General features: G+C 30.0%; 2 protein-coding genes across 6 annotated transcripts in view; both read left to right on the top strand.

The window, feature by feature from the left end:
• LOC107445782 (uncharacterized) overlaps nucleotides 1–5,687 on the top strand; it is a 13,570-nt gene extending 7,883 nt beyond the window's left edge. For both annotated transcript variants that reach the window (XM_016060265.3, XM_071185048.1), the window contains 3 exons: nucleotides 511–643; nucleotides 2,622–3,047; nucleotides 5,532–5,687. In XM_016060265.3, coding sequence (XP_015915751.1) covers nucleotides 511–643; nucleotides 2,622–3,047; nucleotides 5,532–5,600 — 628 coding nt within the window. In that variant the 3' untranslated portion in view covers nucleotides 5,601–5,687. The remainder of the gene's footprint in view (nucleotides 1–510; nucleotides 644–2,621; nucleotides 3,048–5,531) is intronic.
• A 2,302-nt stretch (nucleotides 5,688–7,989) lies between these two features.
• LOC107441878 (mediator of RNA polymerase II transcription subunit 6) overlaps nucleotides 7,990–18,233 on the top strand; it is a 29,745-nt gene continuing 19,501 nt past the window's right edge. For 3 of the 4 annotated variants that reach the window (XM_043048372.2, XM_043048373.2, XM_043048370.1), the window contains exons 1-2: nucleotides 7,999–8,120; nucleotides 10,404–10,487. In XM_043048372.2, the coding sequence (XP_042904306.1) occupies nucleotides 10,433–10,487 (55 nt within the window). In that variant the 5' untranslated portion in view covers nucleotides 7,999–8,120; nucleotides 10,404–10,432. Of the gene's footprint in view, nucleotides 8,121–10,403; nucleotides 10,488–18,233 lie in introns of all 4 variants that reach the window. The other variant, XM_043048371.2, reaches the window with a different exon arrangement.

Below are 18,233 nucleotides of genomic sequence, written 5' to 3'. Positions count from 1 at the left end.
AATTAGGTAAAAGTACTATGTTTATGAACGGAAATAATGTGTTAATTACGTAAAGTTTGAAAGCTAATAACCAGAAGAAGTCTAAACATATTTTTACAAAGAGAAAGATTCAAAGTTATCATAATATCTTTGCTTGCGATCTCTGAGATCTGTGGACACAGTGACGTCATGAGGAGAAAAATCGTAGCTTTAGCCCTGGTTATAACCACCACTATGCCTCATTTTGTGCAGCAAGAACGAGTTAATATGGTGTCACTTCAGAGAATATCTAAACAAATATATTAAATGTTCAATATATTTTCGATACATTAAATCTTTTGTTTGTTTTTTTAAGGCAGGCAAGTACCCATACCGATATTTGAATTTCATCTAACTAGCTTTTTTGCTTCTAATTTTTCGGGTCATGCTTCTAATGACATGTTTTGCTTCGAATTTTTCGAGGTCAACTTACTCTCAAATATTAGATTTGCTTTCTTTAATTTCTTTTTTTTTTATATAAACTCCTTATAGGATAGATGGTATTTCCGAGAAGGTAAAGATAGCGGAATCTAAAAGAATCATTGATGATGCCATGAGTCGCCTCGATTATGCAAGAGTCAAACTTGAAAAAGGAAATGGAAATATCAATACAGACGTCGAAAAAGTATTTTACTAATTTTTTTTAATATTAAAATAGAGTAGAGATAATATTTTTCTTAATAACAATTTATAATGAGAAAGAGAGAGTAAGAAGTACGTCATAATTACGTAATTAGATTATGTTACTGTAAAAAGAACTTTACAAATTATATTTATAAATGTATTGAAAAACAACTACTTTTTATCCGCACCCCAAATAAATCATGCTCGCAACTATTTTATCATTAATGATTGTATGTTGATAGTCAGAAATTGAACTAACAGGTTAGGAAAAAAAATTTTGTAGTAGTATTTAAGACAGGTAACTTTAAAGATAAAAATAAAATTTAATAAAATAAGGTAATTACATGGAATTCTAATGTTTTGAAAAACATTTATTTAAATACCATACTTAATCAAATGAATAGAATTAAAAGACTTTGCTTATTTATCCAAAAAACAAATAGAAAAACTATTCCAAATTTTAATAAAAATAAAAAAACTATGGATATCCAACTAATGTAATGAAATTCTATACAAAATCATTGCGTTAATTGTATGTTATAATTATTAATAAATATATTAAAAATTTCTTTGTCAACTAAATTTCTATTTTTACCAAGTGCAAATCCAATTCGGGTAAATTCGTAGCTAAAAATCTTCTAATATTTAATAAATATTTTTTTAATAATTTTTTTTCAATAAATATTAATAATTTCTCTGAAATTATTAAAATTGTATAATTAAAATTCAACCTTATTAATTGTTAACTTTGAATTATACAGTATAGTATTATTATTTTACTCACATCCAGTTTAGAGTCAATCCAAGGAAACTAACAAATCAAACGAGCTTCTGTACTTTAGTAAGAATGAGCCACAAAATGATCCCTTTGTCTTCTATTTAAGCTTCTATTTTTATATTTTGTAATCTGGCAAACTTGTGACGAAGATATTTTAAATCATTTTTGAACGATGCCGGTGCAAGTATATTTCAATTCACTACTCGTTTTATAGATTACATTTTGTATTTTATTCTGCATTTTTATTGCATTTTATTTTCTATTTTTTTGCTTCATATGTTTTAGTATTTTTGACTTAATACGTCCGATTTTCATTTCAATTTTTTGGGGTGCCCTTCACGCTATTGTATTAATATATTTTGCTTTGACAATATTAATACAATATTAAAAAATACTGGGCTGGGGTAGCCTAGTTCGCAGGGCGCTGGATTCACGTTATTGAGAATGGTAGTTCGAATCTAACAGGCTGAAGACTCCCCGTGTATTAAATGGTGACTGGTGCATTTTAAATTTGTCAGGTCACAAAGTCCTCTATGTTCACATTACACTTTTTATACCTCTGGGGGGTACTTAATCTGGAGATTGATCTTCTCTGGTTCTGGTCAAAATTACGGTCTGTGGATGAATAGATGTGTGAATGAGTCCACCCTATAAAACGGGTGTGACGTATGGGTGTGGCAGAATTCGAATTCTTGGCCATAGATGGCACCAATGGAAAACAAGAACAATCGCACCCTCTCTGTTTTAATGGCAGACGACAGCAACAACATTAGAAAGCACTCTTTTTTGCCGATGTAATCGTGTGAGCTAATGACAACATTAAATCTTTTCTTATTTTACTTTCCGTTATTTTACTTTCAATTTTCTTTCAAAAATCTTAAATATTTTTTTAAAATATTTAATTTTAATAATTTTTCTTCTTTTCTTTTCATAAATCTTTATATTTTTCCTATGTTTTCTCTATATTTTGGACTTATCTTATGAATTCTATATACTTGAAACTTATACGCAGTAAATAAGACTTATTATTAATTTTCTTCATTAATCTCTTTTATTTTATCCTTTGTGTCTTTATTGTATTAGTTATATGCTATATACATAAACAGTTTGTAGATGATTGTAATCACATTGCTTATTCTTGAAAACATCGACCTTTAAACTTAAATCACTGCTTTTTTTTCTTCTTTTCGTTTATTTACAGGTTATTCAAAGTCTTAAAGCGTTGAATAAACCCGCTCGACCAGACATTCGTCAGGTTTTGGACTCTCTTGAATCAATCATGACATTGGGAGAGCCGATGATGAGGCCAATAATTAAAGAGCTGGCCACCACAAGTACACCTGAAACTTATGAAAAGACTGAGGTTATCGAAAAAAACCCGACTATTGACAGACAAGCTCTAACCATTCGACTTCTTCCCAATAGCAAACCAGAGTCCGAAGAGAAACCTACTGAAAAAAATCCATTCAACAGCGCTCAACACATGAGTGCTGAAAAACCTTCAGAAGAAGAAAAATCAGCTGAAGAAAAGTCAATATCATCGGAATCTTCAGAAATATCAAAGGAAAGTCATGAAGCATCAAAGCCTCCATTTCAAATTAAAATGAAGGAAAAGAAAGACAGTAGCGTAAGTGTGTGGCCTATGAGCTTTTTAACACTTATATTTTTTAACCCATTAATGTTGGAAACCAAATTTTTACAGTCATTTTTCATGCATTTATTTTAGTTAATGTAAAATCAATTAGAAAATCTGTAAAAAAAATTCATCATTAAAATAATTTACATACAAAAAAATTTAAAAATTTAAATGGTTTTACAAATTTTAAGAAAAAAGAGAAAAGAAAAGGAAAAAAAAGAAGAAAAAAAGAAAAAAGAAGAGATATATTCCTGCAATTGTATTTCTAAAATATCTGTTAATGCAAATAAATTAATAATTAAAATATTTATCAAATTAAACAGCTTTTTTTTTTTGGACAATGTGAGAAAACCATTTTCTAATCAAGTAAAAAAAAAAAGAAGGCTAAATTAATAATAAAACGTTTGATACCTGCAGCTTAATATTACATTTACAATTACAATTTTTGAAAGAAAGAAAATACAAAAGAGAAAAAGCGAATTCTTATGAGTTCAAATTGTTCTACTCAAACCATACCTAGAAAAAGGACCATGGGCACTTATTTAATAAACAACGAGGAGTCTCATATTTAAGTTTTCAGCATTTGCACTAAATAAAGTAAATATATATCGTATTACATTGTATTTATTGTATAGCATTACAGCAATTACATTGTATAAAAATCAGCAAATATTTATTATCTATTATTCAATTAATTAATTTATTTATTTTATTTTTATTTATTTACTTATTTGTACAATCTTGGTGAATAACGAGACATTTAATTCGTTGAACTAGTTGAGCAAATCTTCATGATAATGAACCAGGTAGTAGGAACCCTTCAGCACAGCAGATTACATTACATTGCAGATTACTTTTTATCTTAGGGGCCGTTCAAAAAGTACGTACATCCCGAAGGGGGGGGGAGGGGATTCGCTATTTTGAACGGTTTTGTACGATGGGGAGGGGGTGGTATTATACAAAGTACGTACACTATAAGCATACACCAAATTTAAATTTGACTTTTTCCTACACACTCCTTAAATAAATATTTAATTTTATTTAAAACATAATTATTTTAATTTTTATGAAAAAGGGGGNAAAGTACTAAATTTAAAAAGTAACGAAGTACAAGTAAAAGTACGTACTTTTTACTTGTACCGGCGGTACAAGTAACGAAAGTAAAAGTACTGCCATATATGATCACAGCAGATCATTACAGCAGATTACATTACATTGCAGATTATTTTTTATCTTAGTTTTCTTTATTCTTTTTAAAAATCGAACAAACGAATGAGGAAAAATTGCTTGAATCTCTTTTATAAAACATTTGTAAATTTGTTTCGAATAAAAATTAAAAATCTGAATAGAATGAACACAGCAAAGAACATAAAGTAAAGATTTATTTTTTTCTTCTGCTACTTAATTACAAGTATAACAATATGGAGAATTATTCAATTTCTTTTTTTTCTTTTTTTTTACGAGTCATTGTATAGAATTCACATTGAATTTAAACAATATTATGTTTTTCTGTATAATATTCAAGGACCTTATAATTGCTTAATGCTTGTTAGATTAAACTGAATTTTTACAAAATAAATCTCTGTCAGACTTCGTTGAGATCACGAGCAAATTTGGATTCGTAAATTCCGCTCCTGGGGAGTCTTACCAAGTTGCCAGATGAATCAAAACTTTTAAGTTTGGTAACGATTCGATTTTCCGTAAATCTTCTTTCATATTCGATATTGCATAATCATATAGTATTATGTTCCGCGACGATTCTTTCTCTTTGTTTTAAAGCTTTTTGGCCAGCAGCTTTTCTTCGCTGAATCATGGTCGAGCTCTGTTCGAGAATCTCTTGATAAGCAAGGTTTTCTACTTGCTTGGTGGTTGATAAAAAAGTGATCTTTTGAAAGCAAGGGGAAAATATAAAAGTCCTTTTGTGAAAGTTGTAAGTCCTCGAAATAATGCCCAAAACACACCAGAAAATTTATATGATTTATGAAAACGTAATTTATGTCTAAGAAGTATGAAAGGGTCATCTCACTATTGGAAAGACGAAAATGACTCGATTTAGATAGTCAATTGTGAAACTTATTCGGTAAGGTGAAACGACACAAAATTTTCCATATTGCGGCTACCCTTTATGTTAAATAAACAGAAATAAACTTTTAAATTTATAGCTTATGTGTTGACAGTCAAAAGTCAAAATCAGTCAAAAAAAAGCATATTTAAATTATTAAATAGCATATTTGAAATCAAGTCATTGAATCATTAAGGTTTTCCTTTTAGTGCATGAAAATCCGGCAATTAGAATAAAAATTAGTCAAGTCGATTTTTTTTTCTGCTTACAGTTCTGTTATTGCACTCCTTTCTATGAACTTAAAGCTTTTATAATTTTTTAACAAACTATTCAAAGTAAATAAACAGAAATAAACTTTTAAATTTATAGCTTATGCAAATCGACTTAATATTTTTTTTTCTTCTTTTTTACAGTTTGATGGCGAAGACATGATATCTTCATACAAAGCTAAAATAACATGGAAAGAAGCTGGAATGGTCTGAGAAGACAAAACTTGGATTGCAAACCTTTGCTACGCTACTACTATTTTTTTTTTAAAAAAATAGCAATAAAATATATTTTTAAATGTTTGACAGACAAATTTATTTGAATGTTAACTTATTTAAAAACATGACTGCTTTTGATTACTTGTTTGTAATCACATGTTTCAGTGAAACTTTAATAAATCTTATACCATTCATCCATTTCTAAAGCGGCTTTGTAAACAGGGGAGCCATCCCCTCTGCAGAGAATCGAAGTTGCAATGGCATGTCTTCGGATTATCCGCAGTGATGTTTACAAAGTCGCCGCTACCTACCTAACTTGGCTTTGTAATTTTATTAAAAAGCCCAATTACTGCAGGAGACTACTTTTCCACTATTTCGGTTATACAGTACCAAGATAAAGGACATCCGTGAACAAATTTGCATACTTATTCAGGATCCGTAATCAAAGGCAAGGCAGAACAAAGGTTTTAAAGACTCTGCGACAAAATTTATTGTGGTCCTTTCCTCACAGCACAAAAAGTCTCATTTTCATACATATTTTACAATACGATATATTTTGTAGAATTTTTAGAGACAATTTTTGAAGACCATACTTTCAATTTTTATGCAGATAAATAGAAATTATCTGCAATGTTGTTAAAAAAAATTAATGAAACCTGATTTTTGTTAGAAATTTTGGTCGGGCTCTCAGCAGTCCCATTTGTTCCTCAACCTCCTCCCTGAATAATGCTTTGATTAGATTTAATATATATATTCACAATCCTTGCCAAAAATTAAATAAAGGGTGATACAATCAAGAAAAAAAGAAGGATTACGATGATGAAAATCCGAATTTAAGATATCAAAACCTCTTTGATTGCACGATGAAAGTTGAAGGTGTTTATATTGGGTTGATGCATAAGTTCCCGCGTTTTTTCTTTTAAATTTTTTTATAACTTTATTTTTTCACGTAAAATAACAATAATTTAATCAATAATGTACTCTCCGTTGTTGTTTACTACTTCCTCCCAACGTTCAAAGAGTTTTTCGATGCCTCTTCGGGTGGAAATCACCCGGAAGCGTCTCGAAAAAGTCGTCCAATCAAGCCCGTAATTCGACGTCATTATTGAACGAAACGCAGCGTAAAGCATTTGAAATTGCACAGTACAAATTTCTCTAGCAGCTTCTGTGGTTTTGGCACCTCGATTAAACGCAAAGAGAAGGTGGTGTCGGAAGTGCTCGTTTTTGTCGACTTGACACATCATTTAAATGCTGTAAAAAGTAACCAAATTAAAGTTAACAAAAAAGTGAAATACATTATTTTATAGAGCGAAAAATTCTCTTTCGAATGGCACAAAAGGTTATGCGAATACATTTCATTTTCAACGCAAATTTTTAAAATTAAAAAAAACGCGAGAACTTGCGCATCAACCCAATAGTAATCGTTTTCACCTCTTTTCAATTGTGTCCGGCAACGTGAATGATTTAACCTTCCTCGTTAAAGATTCTGTTCACACTTGTTTTCGTTAATGTTCTAAGCTCGGTATCGGTTAATAGTTTCTTTGCTACGTCACAAAATAAAAATTTGACAAATTGTCCATTGCTATGGCCTGTCTCCGGATCATTATCAGGGATGTTATCCACCTCCTTACAGTAGTCCCTGTCACTAATATAGCCTAATGTGTAGCTCTAGTGTGACGTAAGTAAAGTACTTCCACTAGTACTCAAAATTGTGGATGTGTAATGTGCTAGTATTGTAATCGTGTTATCCTTGAGGATAAATTCTAGATCACTAAGTCCCGTAGTGGACTGATGGGTGGGTGACCAATTGGATCAGTCTGCGTAGGGACCGAGGGTGTGCGGTATTGGACCTCGTTAAACTGTAAACTGTGCTACCGTAAAGTGCTCGACTTCGCGCGCAGGTCGTCAGGCTACCAAATCGGGGATGCCATCCCCTCCGCAGAGGATCAAAATTGTGATGGCATGTCTTCGGATCATCCTCCGGGATGTTTCCCAGACCGTCGCCAAAAGCCCATTGTGCAGCTCTAGTGCGACGTGAATGAACTACAACTGGATCATTAAATAATTTTATTTATGAAACATTAATCTCATTGCATCCATTTTAACTGTACGCACGGCCACGCTTGCGAATGATTAGAATTCGCATCCGTAAATATTTTGTATGCACTAAGAATGACTATCTTACGTATAACTACTAAAGGGCCATTCTTATTGAATTTCGAATTACAAATACGATTATCGCAGAGAAAATGTAGGACTGGGTTGATGAGTATATCGAAAATTTCGAACATAGAACATTTTGCATAAGGGTTGCATTCTCTCTCGACAGTTATCGACAGTGCGCGAATCGCATTCAGTGAGACTGGCTTGTAAACTCATTACTCTCAAACCCAAAGATTATAAATAAATTTATTTGGGATACAAACTGCACAAAACAAGACCGTCAAAGACGATATAAGCTTTTTCGAAATAAAGTAAACAAATTTCATATTTCATTGAAGGTGTTAAATAATTAAGGTAATTTAATTTCTGTATGAATAGTTTTTTAAAAAGATACTATAACTAAAGTAAAATAAATTATTTCGTAAAAAGTTGTCATTGCCCAAAGTTGCCAATTGTCATTGTTTATTGCTATAAAATCCTGAGAAATATTATTAGCTACTTTATTCCCCGCTACAACATTTATGTTTTGTTTGGGTTTTGACAATGTTTAAAAACAGGTCCTGATCTAGAAATGCGGGAACCCTAGGCCCAGAACTGCCAGGTGCCCCCTGGTTATATCTTTTAAAACATTTACTTGTTGTATATTTAAGAAGTGACTTTAAAATCTTTATACATGAGTTAATTATGACGCTTTAGTAAATTTGAGCTTATATTTATTACAATATTTGTTAATTCATAGTTTTATTAGACAATTCTAGACGAAAAGTCAAAAATAAGTTATTTGTACCGTAAGGTTACTAGTAGGCTTGAGCCTATCAGGCCATATGATAAATCTGACACTGGACAAAAACACAGAATTCTGGTGTAGAAAATAACTATTAGTTGTTATAATTGTAATAAAGCTTTTTTTTTTTGACAGTTGCTGTCAAAAATCCAAAATTCTGATACAGAAAATCATAATTTCTTACAAATATTAAATATTTATAAATAAAAATATGTAAAATCAAAGTTTTTCTAATCTGTTATTTTCTTTAATTATTGAATTTGGACCGCTGATTGCCTTGCACAAATAAAATGAAAATTTTAAATGCTAAGATAAACATATATTTGGAAATTTATTCTAATAACTGTGCTAAATATTTCTAATAACACAATAAATTGTTGAATTGATTGATTGAAAAAAATTAATAATTGATTAAGGCATTAACATTAGGGAAACATTAATTTTTTTGGTAAATTATAATTAGTTTACTTATCAGGGAATGTATTATGATCATGATTTATAGATAAAATTTTTGTTCAAGGTATCAACAACAAATATTGTGAATCAAAAAGTATTACACAAGTTAAAATCAGACAATTATTGATGACCATTTTAGTTGCACTGATGCTAAGAAATCTGCTTAAATTGTGGCCTAAAAAGAATTAAAATCAATAATTAGATAAAAATTAACTCATAGTTATTATCTGAAATATAAATTGAATAGTTATTATATATCAAATAATAATCTTAAAGTTTAAAGTTGCCTTGTTTTTTGAAAAAGCAGCTAATAGTTTCACCAATTTTGCCTTCATTTTTTATACATGATCTATAATATGAAGCTTCATAAAAGAAATAAAAATGCAAGTATTCTGCATGATTTAAAGAGCTATGTAACTTGACTTGCAGTGAAATATCTCCTATGAAAAAAAAAAAAAGAAATTGCCCAAGTTTTCGACAGTTTTTGTCAAATTTTGATTTTTTGTTACACTTTTGAAAATCCCTTTATAATAAATCCTGCTTCTGCTATATTAGTAATTTAAAGTAGGGAAAAAACTTAGTTCAGATAAATCAAGATTAAATCATGAAGTTTCATATGTTGAAAAGTATCTAAAAATACAAAAAAATTATGGTAGAGTTTCTCATGATTACACAGTTGGAAAGTAATCCCACCATAATTTATTTGCATTTTGATATTTTGAAAACATTTAAAGTGTTATGGTTTACTTTCGGTTTATCTGATATCCCCTTTTTTATATATCTTAAAATTACTTATGTAGATGAAACAAAATTTCCATGAAGGGCTTCTCCTACTTTATAGCATCCACTTAATGGTTTAAAAACTTTTCAACCATTTTGGTGTAGAAATTGATTTTGTTGTGTACAAAACTAAGGCCGCGATAGGCTAAGTGGATAGAGCGTTCGCCTTCTAATAAGGTGAACTGGGTTCAAATCTCAGCAATGACTGGTTGATACAAATCCGAATCCAAATTGCACCAACCACAGTGCTGACATGAACTATACTTTAGATGGATTATGGGTTAGAGTCCCTTTGCTGTCAGGCTAACCGTGGGAGGTTCTTGTGGTCTTCCTCTCCATGTCACGCAAATGTGGGTTAGTTCTATCAAAAAGTCCTCTGCGAAGGCAAATGGCAAATTTCTCCCAATACTTGATCCAGGAGTTCCCTTGTCTTGTGGATTGGGTTCAAAATTACAAGGCTATAGAGTTGAACATTAGTAATTGTAAACCCAAAAATTAGGTCAGCTGTTCAATGAGGGTTATAAAAATATGTTCAAAGCTAATGTTTAATACCTACTGAAACTCAGTTTCAAAAATTACAATTTTGGTTTTAACATTCATTTTTTTTCTTTTTTTAGCCTAGCTTGTTTCAATTTTAAAATTTGTCATGAATCCTGACCGTTTTTTGCCTGGTAATTTACCACATGGTATCCAGAAAATGGGTGAGTATTAATTTTTTTTACTCTTTACATTTAAATTACAAAGGATAACATTAATTGCCATTGTTTTAAAATAATTTATGCTTAGATCTATTTTGATTTTGGGAGCTGGCATAGCTGTTTTTAGAGGTAAGAGGTTGATGAGGATTATGATTATAACTTCAAATGCATTTTTACTCTCTTTATCTCTAAGTTACTATAAATAACATTATGTATTCCTTTTTTTAAAATAATTTTACTACAATTTATTTTGACTCTGGGACCAAGTCTAGTATTGATTGATGTGCTAAAATATAATTAATGGTTGATTTCTGTGAATTTTATTGAATATTAGTTTGTATTTACTTGGAATTTATTTTTTTTTTTGCTTTTTATATCTAAGTAACATTAAATATTATATATTCTTTCTTTGAATATTATGTATTCTTCCTTTATATTATCTTTTGTAATTAATAAAAATGGGGATCGATCTGAATTATATTTGTGTATTTATCATTTTCTATTTAATACCTGTACAATAAAGTGATTCAATATTTGTAACAGTATTTTGTAGCCACCATGTAATTATGTGGGCAATTGAATACTTAGATCTGCAGTCATTTAAGAAAGTCATAAGGGGAAGTATAGTAGAGTCCCGATTATCAGAGTTTCCGCTTTAACCGAACTATCAGATACTTCAAGGATATTTTTGTTCTAGTTTATTTTCTATTTTTAAAACAACCGCCGAAAAAAATATCTGAATTTTATCTTCCCAGCACTCCAGGAAACGAAATCGATGAAATGATCGATCACTAATGAAATTATCGTTAATATCGTCAATAATGAAAATGAATCTAGCGAAGATGATGAAGACAGTGACAATGAAAATCAATATATAAAAATCTCTCACACAGATGGACTAAAAGCTATCGAAAGAGCTACTGAATATATATTGAACAACAAGAAGAGGTGATGCCAACCTTCCTGTTATCCCTAAAAAAAGGGCATTACATTGCTGCAAAATAGCGCCAAAGTTATGTAAAGCAAAAGAAGATCAAGAAATTTTTTAAATAAAAACTCTTTAATTCTCGTAAAGTGTTCTTTAAGTGTTTTTAATACTAGAAGGACTGACATACCTATATTGCCCAAAAGCAGTCAAAATGGCTGCATTGTGAAAGAATAACTAATGTGTAAAGAAATTTGTTTAAAATTAATTTTTAATATTTTTCTTATTATTTACAGTTATATAACAAGTTATTAGTAAATGTCAACAATAAAAATAATTATGAAAGTCACAAAATTCTAAGAAATTGTGTCATTATATACATCATTGTTTTTCTAATTGAAATTAAAAGCAGTCAAAGTGACTTCCTTGGGCAATCTAGTGTTAAGTAAACTTTTTAATTATAATATGAATTGTATGTGGTGTACTCATATAAATTTTGTATTTGATAAATATATTACACTTATACCTTCTCTTTTTCTTTCCTTTTTTATACTCTTCTCTTTAACCGAGTTTTTCGATTATCAGAGTTAGTCGTGGTCCATATTAACTCGGATAATCGGGACTCTACTGTACTAGCAAAAAAATTATGATAACAATTTTACTTGAACTATTTTATGGTAATTAACGAACTGTACACATTTTCTCAACGATTTAAAAAAAATTATTTTACTGAGAGGATTATCATAGAACACTTGTATCTTTTAGTCTATTCATTTTACAAAGAAAATCCACACATAAGAGATGAAATTAAAAACATTATTTACAAAATTAATTCAGATTTGTGTTTTTACAAGCAACCATTCAGATTTTATTGCAAAAAATGTGCAATTTTTTGAGAAAAATGTATTTTTTTTCATAGGATCGGAGGTGAAGTCTAAATATTATTTTTTTGATCATAAACTTTCAAAATATTAGTTATATATCAAATTCCGGGATGCTCACTACCAGGATGCCAGTTCGTTTTTCATGCTGCACATTCCAGGATTTTTAGAGAATTATGAACTACTGTTTTAGATCTCTTTATTCTTTTTTTATATTCCTCGTCCACTTAATCCACATTCTCGAAAAGCAACAATATTCCTTTTTTTCAGAATCTGAAAGATGTAATCCTTTGGGCATCATTCAAATGTCACGATGAAAGTCGACGAGTGCGAAATTTCTTTCACAGACCAATCTTTTAATCTTGATTCATATTTTCTATCTTAAAAAATGCAAATTTTTCTATAATTAGGGAAGAAAAACCAATGTTCTTATTCCAATGCCATTAGCATTTAAAAATTAAAAAGTAAATCTAAACAAGTTTATATTTGGAAATTTTTATTAGTTTACGAAAGAAATAATTTAATTTCACTCCTGTTTTTACTTCAAAATTCGGCGATTTTTCGTGTGGTACTTGTACTTTTTTCGCTCATTGTATAAAGTTGCATTTTATATATTAATACTTTGAATTTTTGATGGGTCATAGCTAAAACTACTTAAAATGAGAAACAATAAACGAAAAATAAATTAAATTGTGTTACCAATGAAAAATATTTTTTACAAAGCTGAGCAAAATGGCATTTCTGCAAATGGTACCTTTTTAGGAGATGCTGTGAAATGTTGGATGAAAAACAATTTTCCCCATGTTAGTAAAAATCAGACTAATATACAAGCAGCTATATTTATAATATCAATCGGAAAAATTAAACACAAATAATTACAACTTAGGGAAGTTACTTCAGAAAAATTAGAATGATAGAAAATTATAAAATTGGCAGCAACAAAAAATTTATTATCCAACTATATATTCGATTAACCACAATGATTTTCACAATTCTGACTTTGCATGCGTGACCTTCCAAATCCCTAAAAATGATACAATTTACAGTTTTATCGAAAAGCTTATATTTTTGGCCAGCTTTCTTTCGATTAAAATAACTGCGCGGCGGTATCAACATTGATAAAAATAAATTATTTTGCTTCTGCAATATGTTGCATAAGCCAATGACTAAAACAATGATTAAATAAAATTATTCACAGAGAATTTTGAAGTTGTTTATTTAAGCCTAAAAATTAAATGACATATTTGAACTGTAAAATTTCATCTAGCATAAATATGTGAATAATCAAATGTAGCATATGGAATAATCTAAATCTGATCTAAACTAAAATTCAAGTTCTTATTTTGCTTCTTTGATAAAAATCTTTGTTTTTATAAGACTTCTTTTTCTTTTTTTATTCTTATTTGTTTTTTTTCTTCCGAGACACGAGACAGTTTTCAACTCAAAGGACAATTTTCTTTTTTACTTTTTTTGTAGCATTTTCATTATATGATTTTTTAATGGATTTTAGCTGGAGCACAAAATATATTTTCTTTCTCTACTAACACACGGTGACAATTTTCTTCGCATTTGCGACCAGAACTCAAAGCATTCGATGTCTTTTTAAACGCCCTCAATCGTTACCACTCCTGATGTTTCTTATTGAAGTTTCTTCAATCTCAACGAGCATTATTTATCCATTCAAGATGTTTCTTTAATAACTACTAGATTTAATTCTCTCTTCTTGATGTTTTCCCAAACTTAACGAGTCTTATTTATCAGTTCACGATGAATCAGTCCTGATGTTACTTTCTGAGGTTTCTTCATTCTCAACGAGTCTTATTTATCCATTCAAGATGTTTCTCTAATCTGTGCCAATTTTAATTCTCTATTCCTGATGTTTCACCAATCTGAACGAGTCTTACTTCTCAATTCATGATTTACCAGTCTTGATCTTTTTTCGGAGGGTTCTTCAATCTCAACGAGTATTACTGATCTATACATGATTTTTCCTCAATCTGTGCCAGTTTAAATTCTCTTTTCCTGATGTTTTTCCAATCTAAACGAGATTTATTTATACATTCCTGATGTTTCTGCTATCTCAACGAATCTTATTCATCCAGACCTGATTTTTCTTCAATCTGTATAAATTTTAACTTTCTATCCCTGATGTTTGATGTTTCTTTCTCTAAACAGTGAGTCAAGTGGAGCTGAATAATTCATCATGCACTAGTTGTTGTTTTTTTCCTTCTTATTACAAAAACTTTCTTTTAAAAGGTAATTAAATACCTCAAGACATAGGTAAAGATGTACCTAAATCTGTTGCCCTTATGAAGTTCTTCTGTGCGAATACATTAAAAAAGTCAGGTACATTACTACCTGTTAAAAAAAGCTAGGTAATAAATACCTATAAAATTAAATTTGAGTTTTTTATGCTGTCATAGAATATCCAGATAAATTTTGATTCCGGCGTATGCATGGCCCAGTATTTCGCTCTGTTTTTTTAAAGACACTTGACTCAATCCATCGCATTTCTCTCCAAATCTCTCCTTTTTTTTCCTCTTCTTCATTAAACGCACTTAATCTCTTAATCTCTCTCTCTTAATCTCTTCTTTTTCTTCAAAATCTTTTAATCCAATTCACTTTTAATCATCCATTCACTCATTTTCTTCTCTTCCAATACTTTTTCTCAAACATTTCTCTTTCTCTTTAAATTTTCTGTCTTCTTTAAAATCAATTTATCTTCAAACCTCATATATGTTCTTTACTTTCTTTTCTTTTTCATCATTTCTTCTCTCAAATTACAATTTCTTTCTTCAAATAACTTTCTTCTTTGACGTTGCAACCATAACACTTTTTTTACCTAATAGGTTTCAGCTCAGTCATTGGTTCACGGCATGTTCTTGTGCAAACACAGCTTTTAGATACACATAAAATTGTTCAGAAAAAAGTATGAAAGCTTGATGACGCTTGCAATCATTAATTTTGTTTCTTCTTGAATCGAAAATATTTTGTGAAAGATTTCAACTTTCGTCCCAAAGATTTTTTTTTCTCTTTTTTTATTTCTTGTAGATCTTGTATTATGTTTAGTTCTTCGACTAGAACTGATAGAATAGGTGGATTTGATTGGTTTTCTTTTTTCCTTCTTTCTATTTCTGCATCAGCTTGTCTTGCTTTTACTATTACTTCGAAATAAAAATCAAGATTTTGTGTTGTTCCAAAATCTCTGAATATTGCATCCCTATATTTCCAACTGTCCACGTTAGATGTTCCATTGTGGAATTCAGCATTTTCCACTGCTGGTTCGTGGTGGATTAAATAATCGGGAGAAGAACTGCTGAAACTATCTCTTGATGTTTTAGTATCCTTGTGAGCATTTTCCTCCTTTGCTTCTTGGTAGGGTGTTAAATTGAAAGAACTGCTGAGGATTTCGTTCGATGCTTCATTTTTATAGTCTGCATTTTCCTCTCCATATTTTTGGTAGGATGTTAAAAACGAGGAACAGCTGGATATTTTGTTTGATGCTACAATTTTTAAATCTGCACTTTCCTCTTCGGATTGACAGGATGGTAAAATTGAGGAACTGCTAGAGATTTCGCCTGATGTTTTAATTTGAATGTTAGAATTTTCATATTTTGATTCTTGGTTGGATTGTAAATGAGAACTGCTTAAGATTTTTTTTTTTTGATGTTACACTTTTATGGTCATCATTTTCCTCCTTTGAGTCAAGTGGTAAATTGAGGGAGCTGCTGGAGACCTTCTTTGCTGTTACAATTCGAATGACAGCACTTTCCTCCTTTGGTTCTTGGTAGGGTGTTAAATTGGAGGAACTGCTGAAAATTTCGTTTGATGTTGCAGTTATGTCAGTTATTTCTTGGCTTTGGTTATGATTTTCTTGTTTTAATATCTTTTCTTTCATGGCGGGACTTAATATAAAGAATCGTTCGCGGATGTCATTCCAGACAAAGGTGTAGTTAGGTCTTCTTCTGAAATGATAGGCGTGGGCGATTCAGGATCTTTTCTGTATTTATCATTTTCAAAAAGAACTCGAGGAATTTTATGTTGAGGTTTTTTCTTTTGGAATCTGAAAAGTTTTAATTTTTAAAATATATATATAATAGTTACTTTGTCTATGTTGCACATAAATATAGAAGTTGTATTTGATTATTGCACATTCCATTAAGTGTAAATCGGCTTGTTTGGCCATTTTTAAGTTTTTGTATACTATTTATGTACGTAAGCTTAAATCACATTTTGATCAAATCTAAAGTTGTGCTCAGGAGGCAGTAAGTTAAAAATACAATTTTTAAACATTCAGAGAGTCCAAAAAATGCGGAAAGTTCTTTTAAAATTTTAAAACTCGCCAACTTTGTTTTATCGCGTAACACTTAACCCGGTATATTTAGCTTAAATTTACGTTTCGGTCTTCAAAAATTCCAGTGAGTGGCTCAGTCAGAGCCAAAGTATAAAGCGAGTATTGTTCTGAATGTTCCACAACATGTTCGTAATTCTTGTGTTCTTAAAGATTAAACGAAATATGCTTTCTTACTGAGTTTATCCAATCATTTCGAAATGAAATCGCTTTTATCACTTAGGCTTCAATATACAAATAGATTCAACATGTGTTTTAACTGTCGCTCAAAAACTGGCCTGATGATATAACATTATTAAAAACTTGAATGGTGCAATTAAGCAACAAGTATTATATGAAAAAATTTAAATAATTTCCTTAAATAAATTGAATATAACTTACAATCTGGACCAGATGATTCGGAAGAAGTTTTTCATATTTAGGATTATTTTAACAAAGTTTTTGCGATTCGAAGCGGGAAATTATTTATCTCTAAGATTTGTCGGAAAAGTAAGGAAATGAAACGAAAGGTATTTTTGTAAAAAATAACTCTTTGTTACAATTGTTAACAATAAATTATTTTATTGTTACACTTTATTAAATAGACCTTCAGAAATTTTAACATTTTTAGATTGTTGTTATGCGCTATGAATTCTCCAACAATACCTTAATTAGTAAAGGTTGTATTGTTGAGGGTAATAGAGATCCAGGGACCATTCCACCACCCCCCTTTAATAATTTTCTAAAACTTCAAGTTTTTTTTTTTTTCAAAGTTATTCTTATAAAACTTATCAGACCGTTTTCATATTTTGTAAAAATATTCAAATAGTTTGTGCATAATTAAACAAAATTAATTTTATAATTACTGTATGCAAAATGATATCGTAAAATCCATTTAATTTTTTTTCACCAACTTTTTCAAATTGGACGCATTACAGAAACAAAATTTATATTCTATTACTTATTTATAACTTATATCCTTATAATAAAAATATTTTATATGCAAAGTAAAATGAATAAACAAATTAATTTTTTTTACAAATACCTATATGAAATTTTGGTTACTGCACACTCCTCTTGGCGCTTAATAAAAATAAGATTTCGGCATTTGTATCAGATTGCTGTTCATTTTCTGTAAGTTTCTGTGAAAACAGAAAATTCTTCATCGTTTCAAAGGCTACGAGGCTTACAGCTAAATTTATCTTCGTATTTCTTTAATATCTACATTCATTTTTTGGACCAACAACAAAAGTTTCAACGTTTTCATTAACTAATACATAAATTGTTGATCGTTGTTTTTCTGGTTTTGGTTATAACTGTTATTGTTTTTCTCCTAAAAAGTAAATAACTTGATTTTATTTTTATGTTGGTAGAATTTTTGAACGATAGACACGGATGTTTGATCTCATACGAAATAAATGGGTATTGATACCATTGAACCCATTTAGTTCGTTTCGTAGCATTTTGTGCCTGACCCTCAAATGTTGACTTTATAAACGGGGTGAAAATATGCTTGAGGGTTCCCCTTGGCGAAATTAGCGACTTATGTTTGGCGCTATTCCTGTTTGCGCGGAACACCGTGGTAACAGGAATGGTGGCCAAAGCATAATGAT

The sequence above is a fragment of the Parasteatoda tepidariorum genome, chromosome 9, assembly GCF_043381705.1.
Source record: "Parasteatoda tepidariorum isolate YZ-2023 chromosome 9, CAS_Ptep_4.0, whole genome shotgun sequence".
NCBI classification, from domain to species: Eukaryota; Metazoa; Arthropoda; class Arachnida; order Araneae; family Theridiidae; genus Parasteatoda; species Parasteatoda tepidariorum.
The sequence above is the reverse complement of the archived record's forward strand: the minus strand, read 5'-3'. Positions and strand labels throughout refer to the sequence as shown.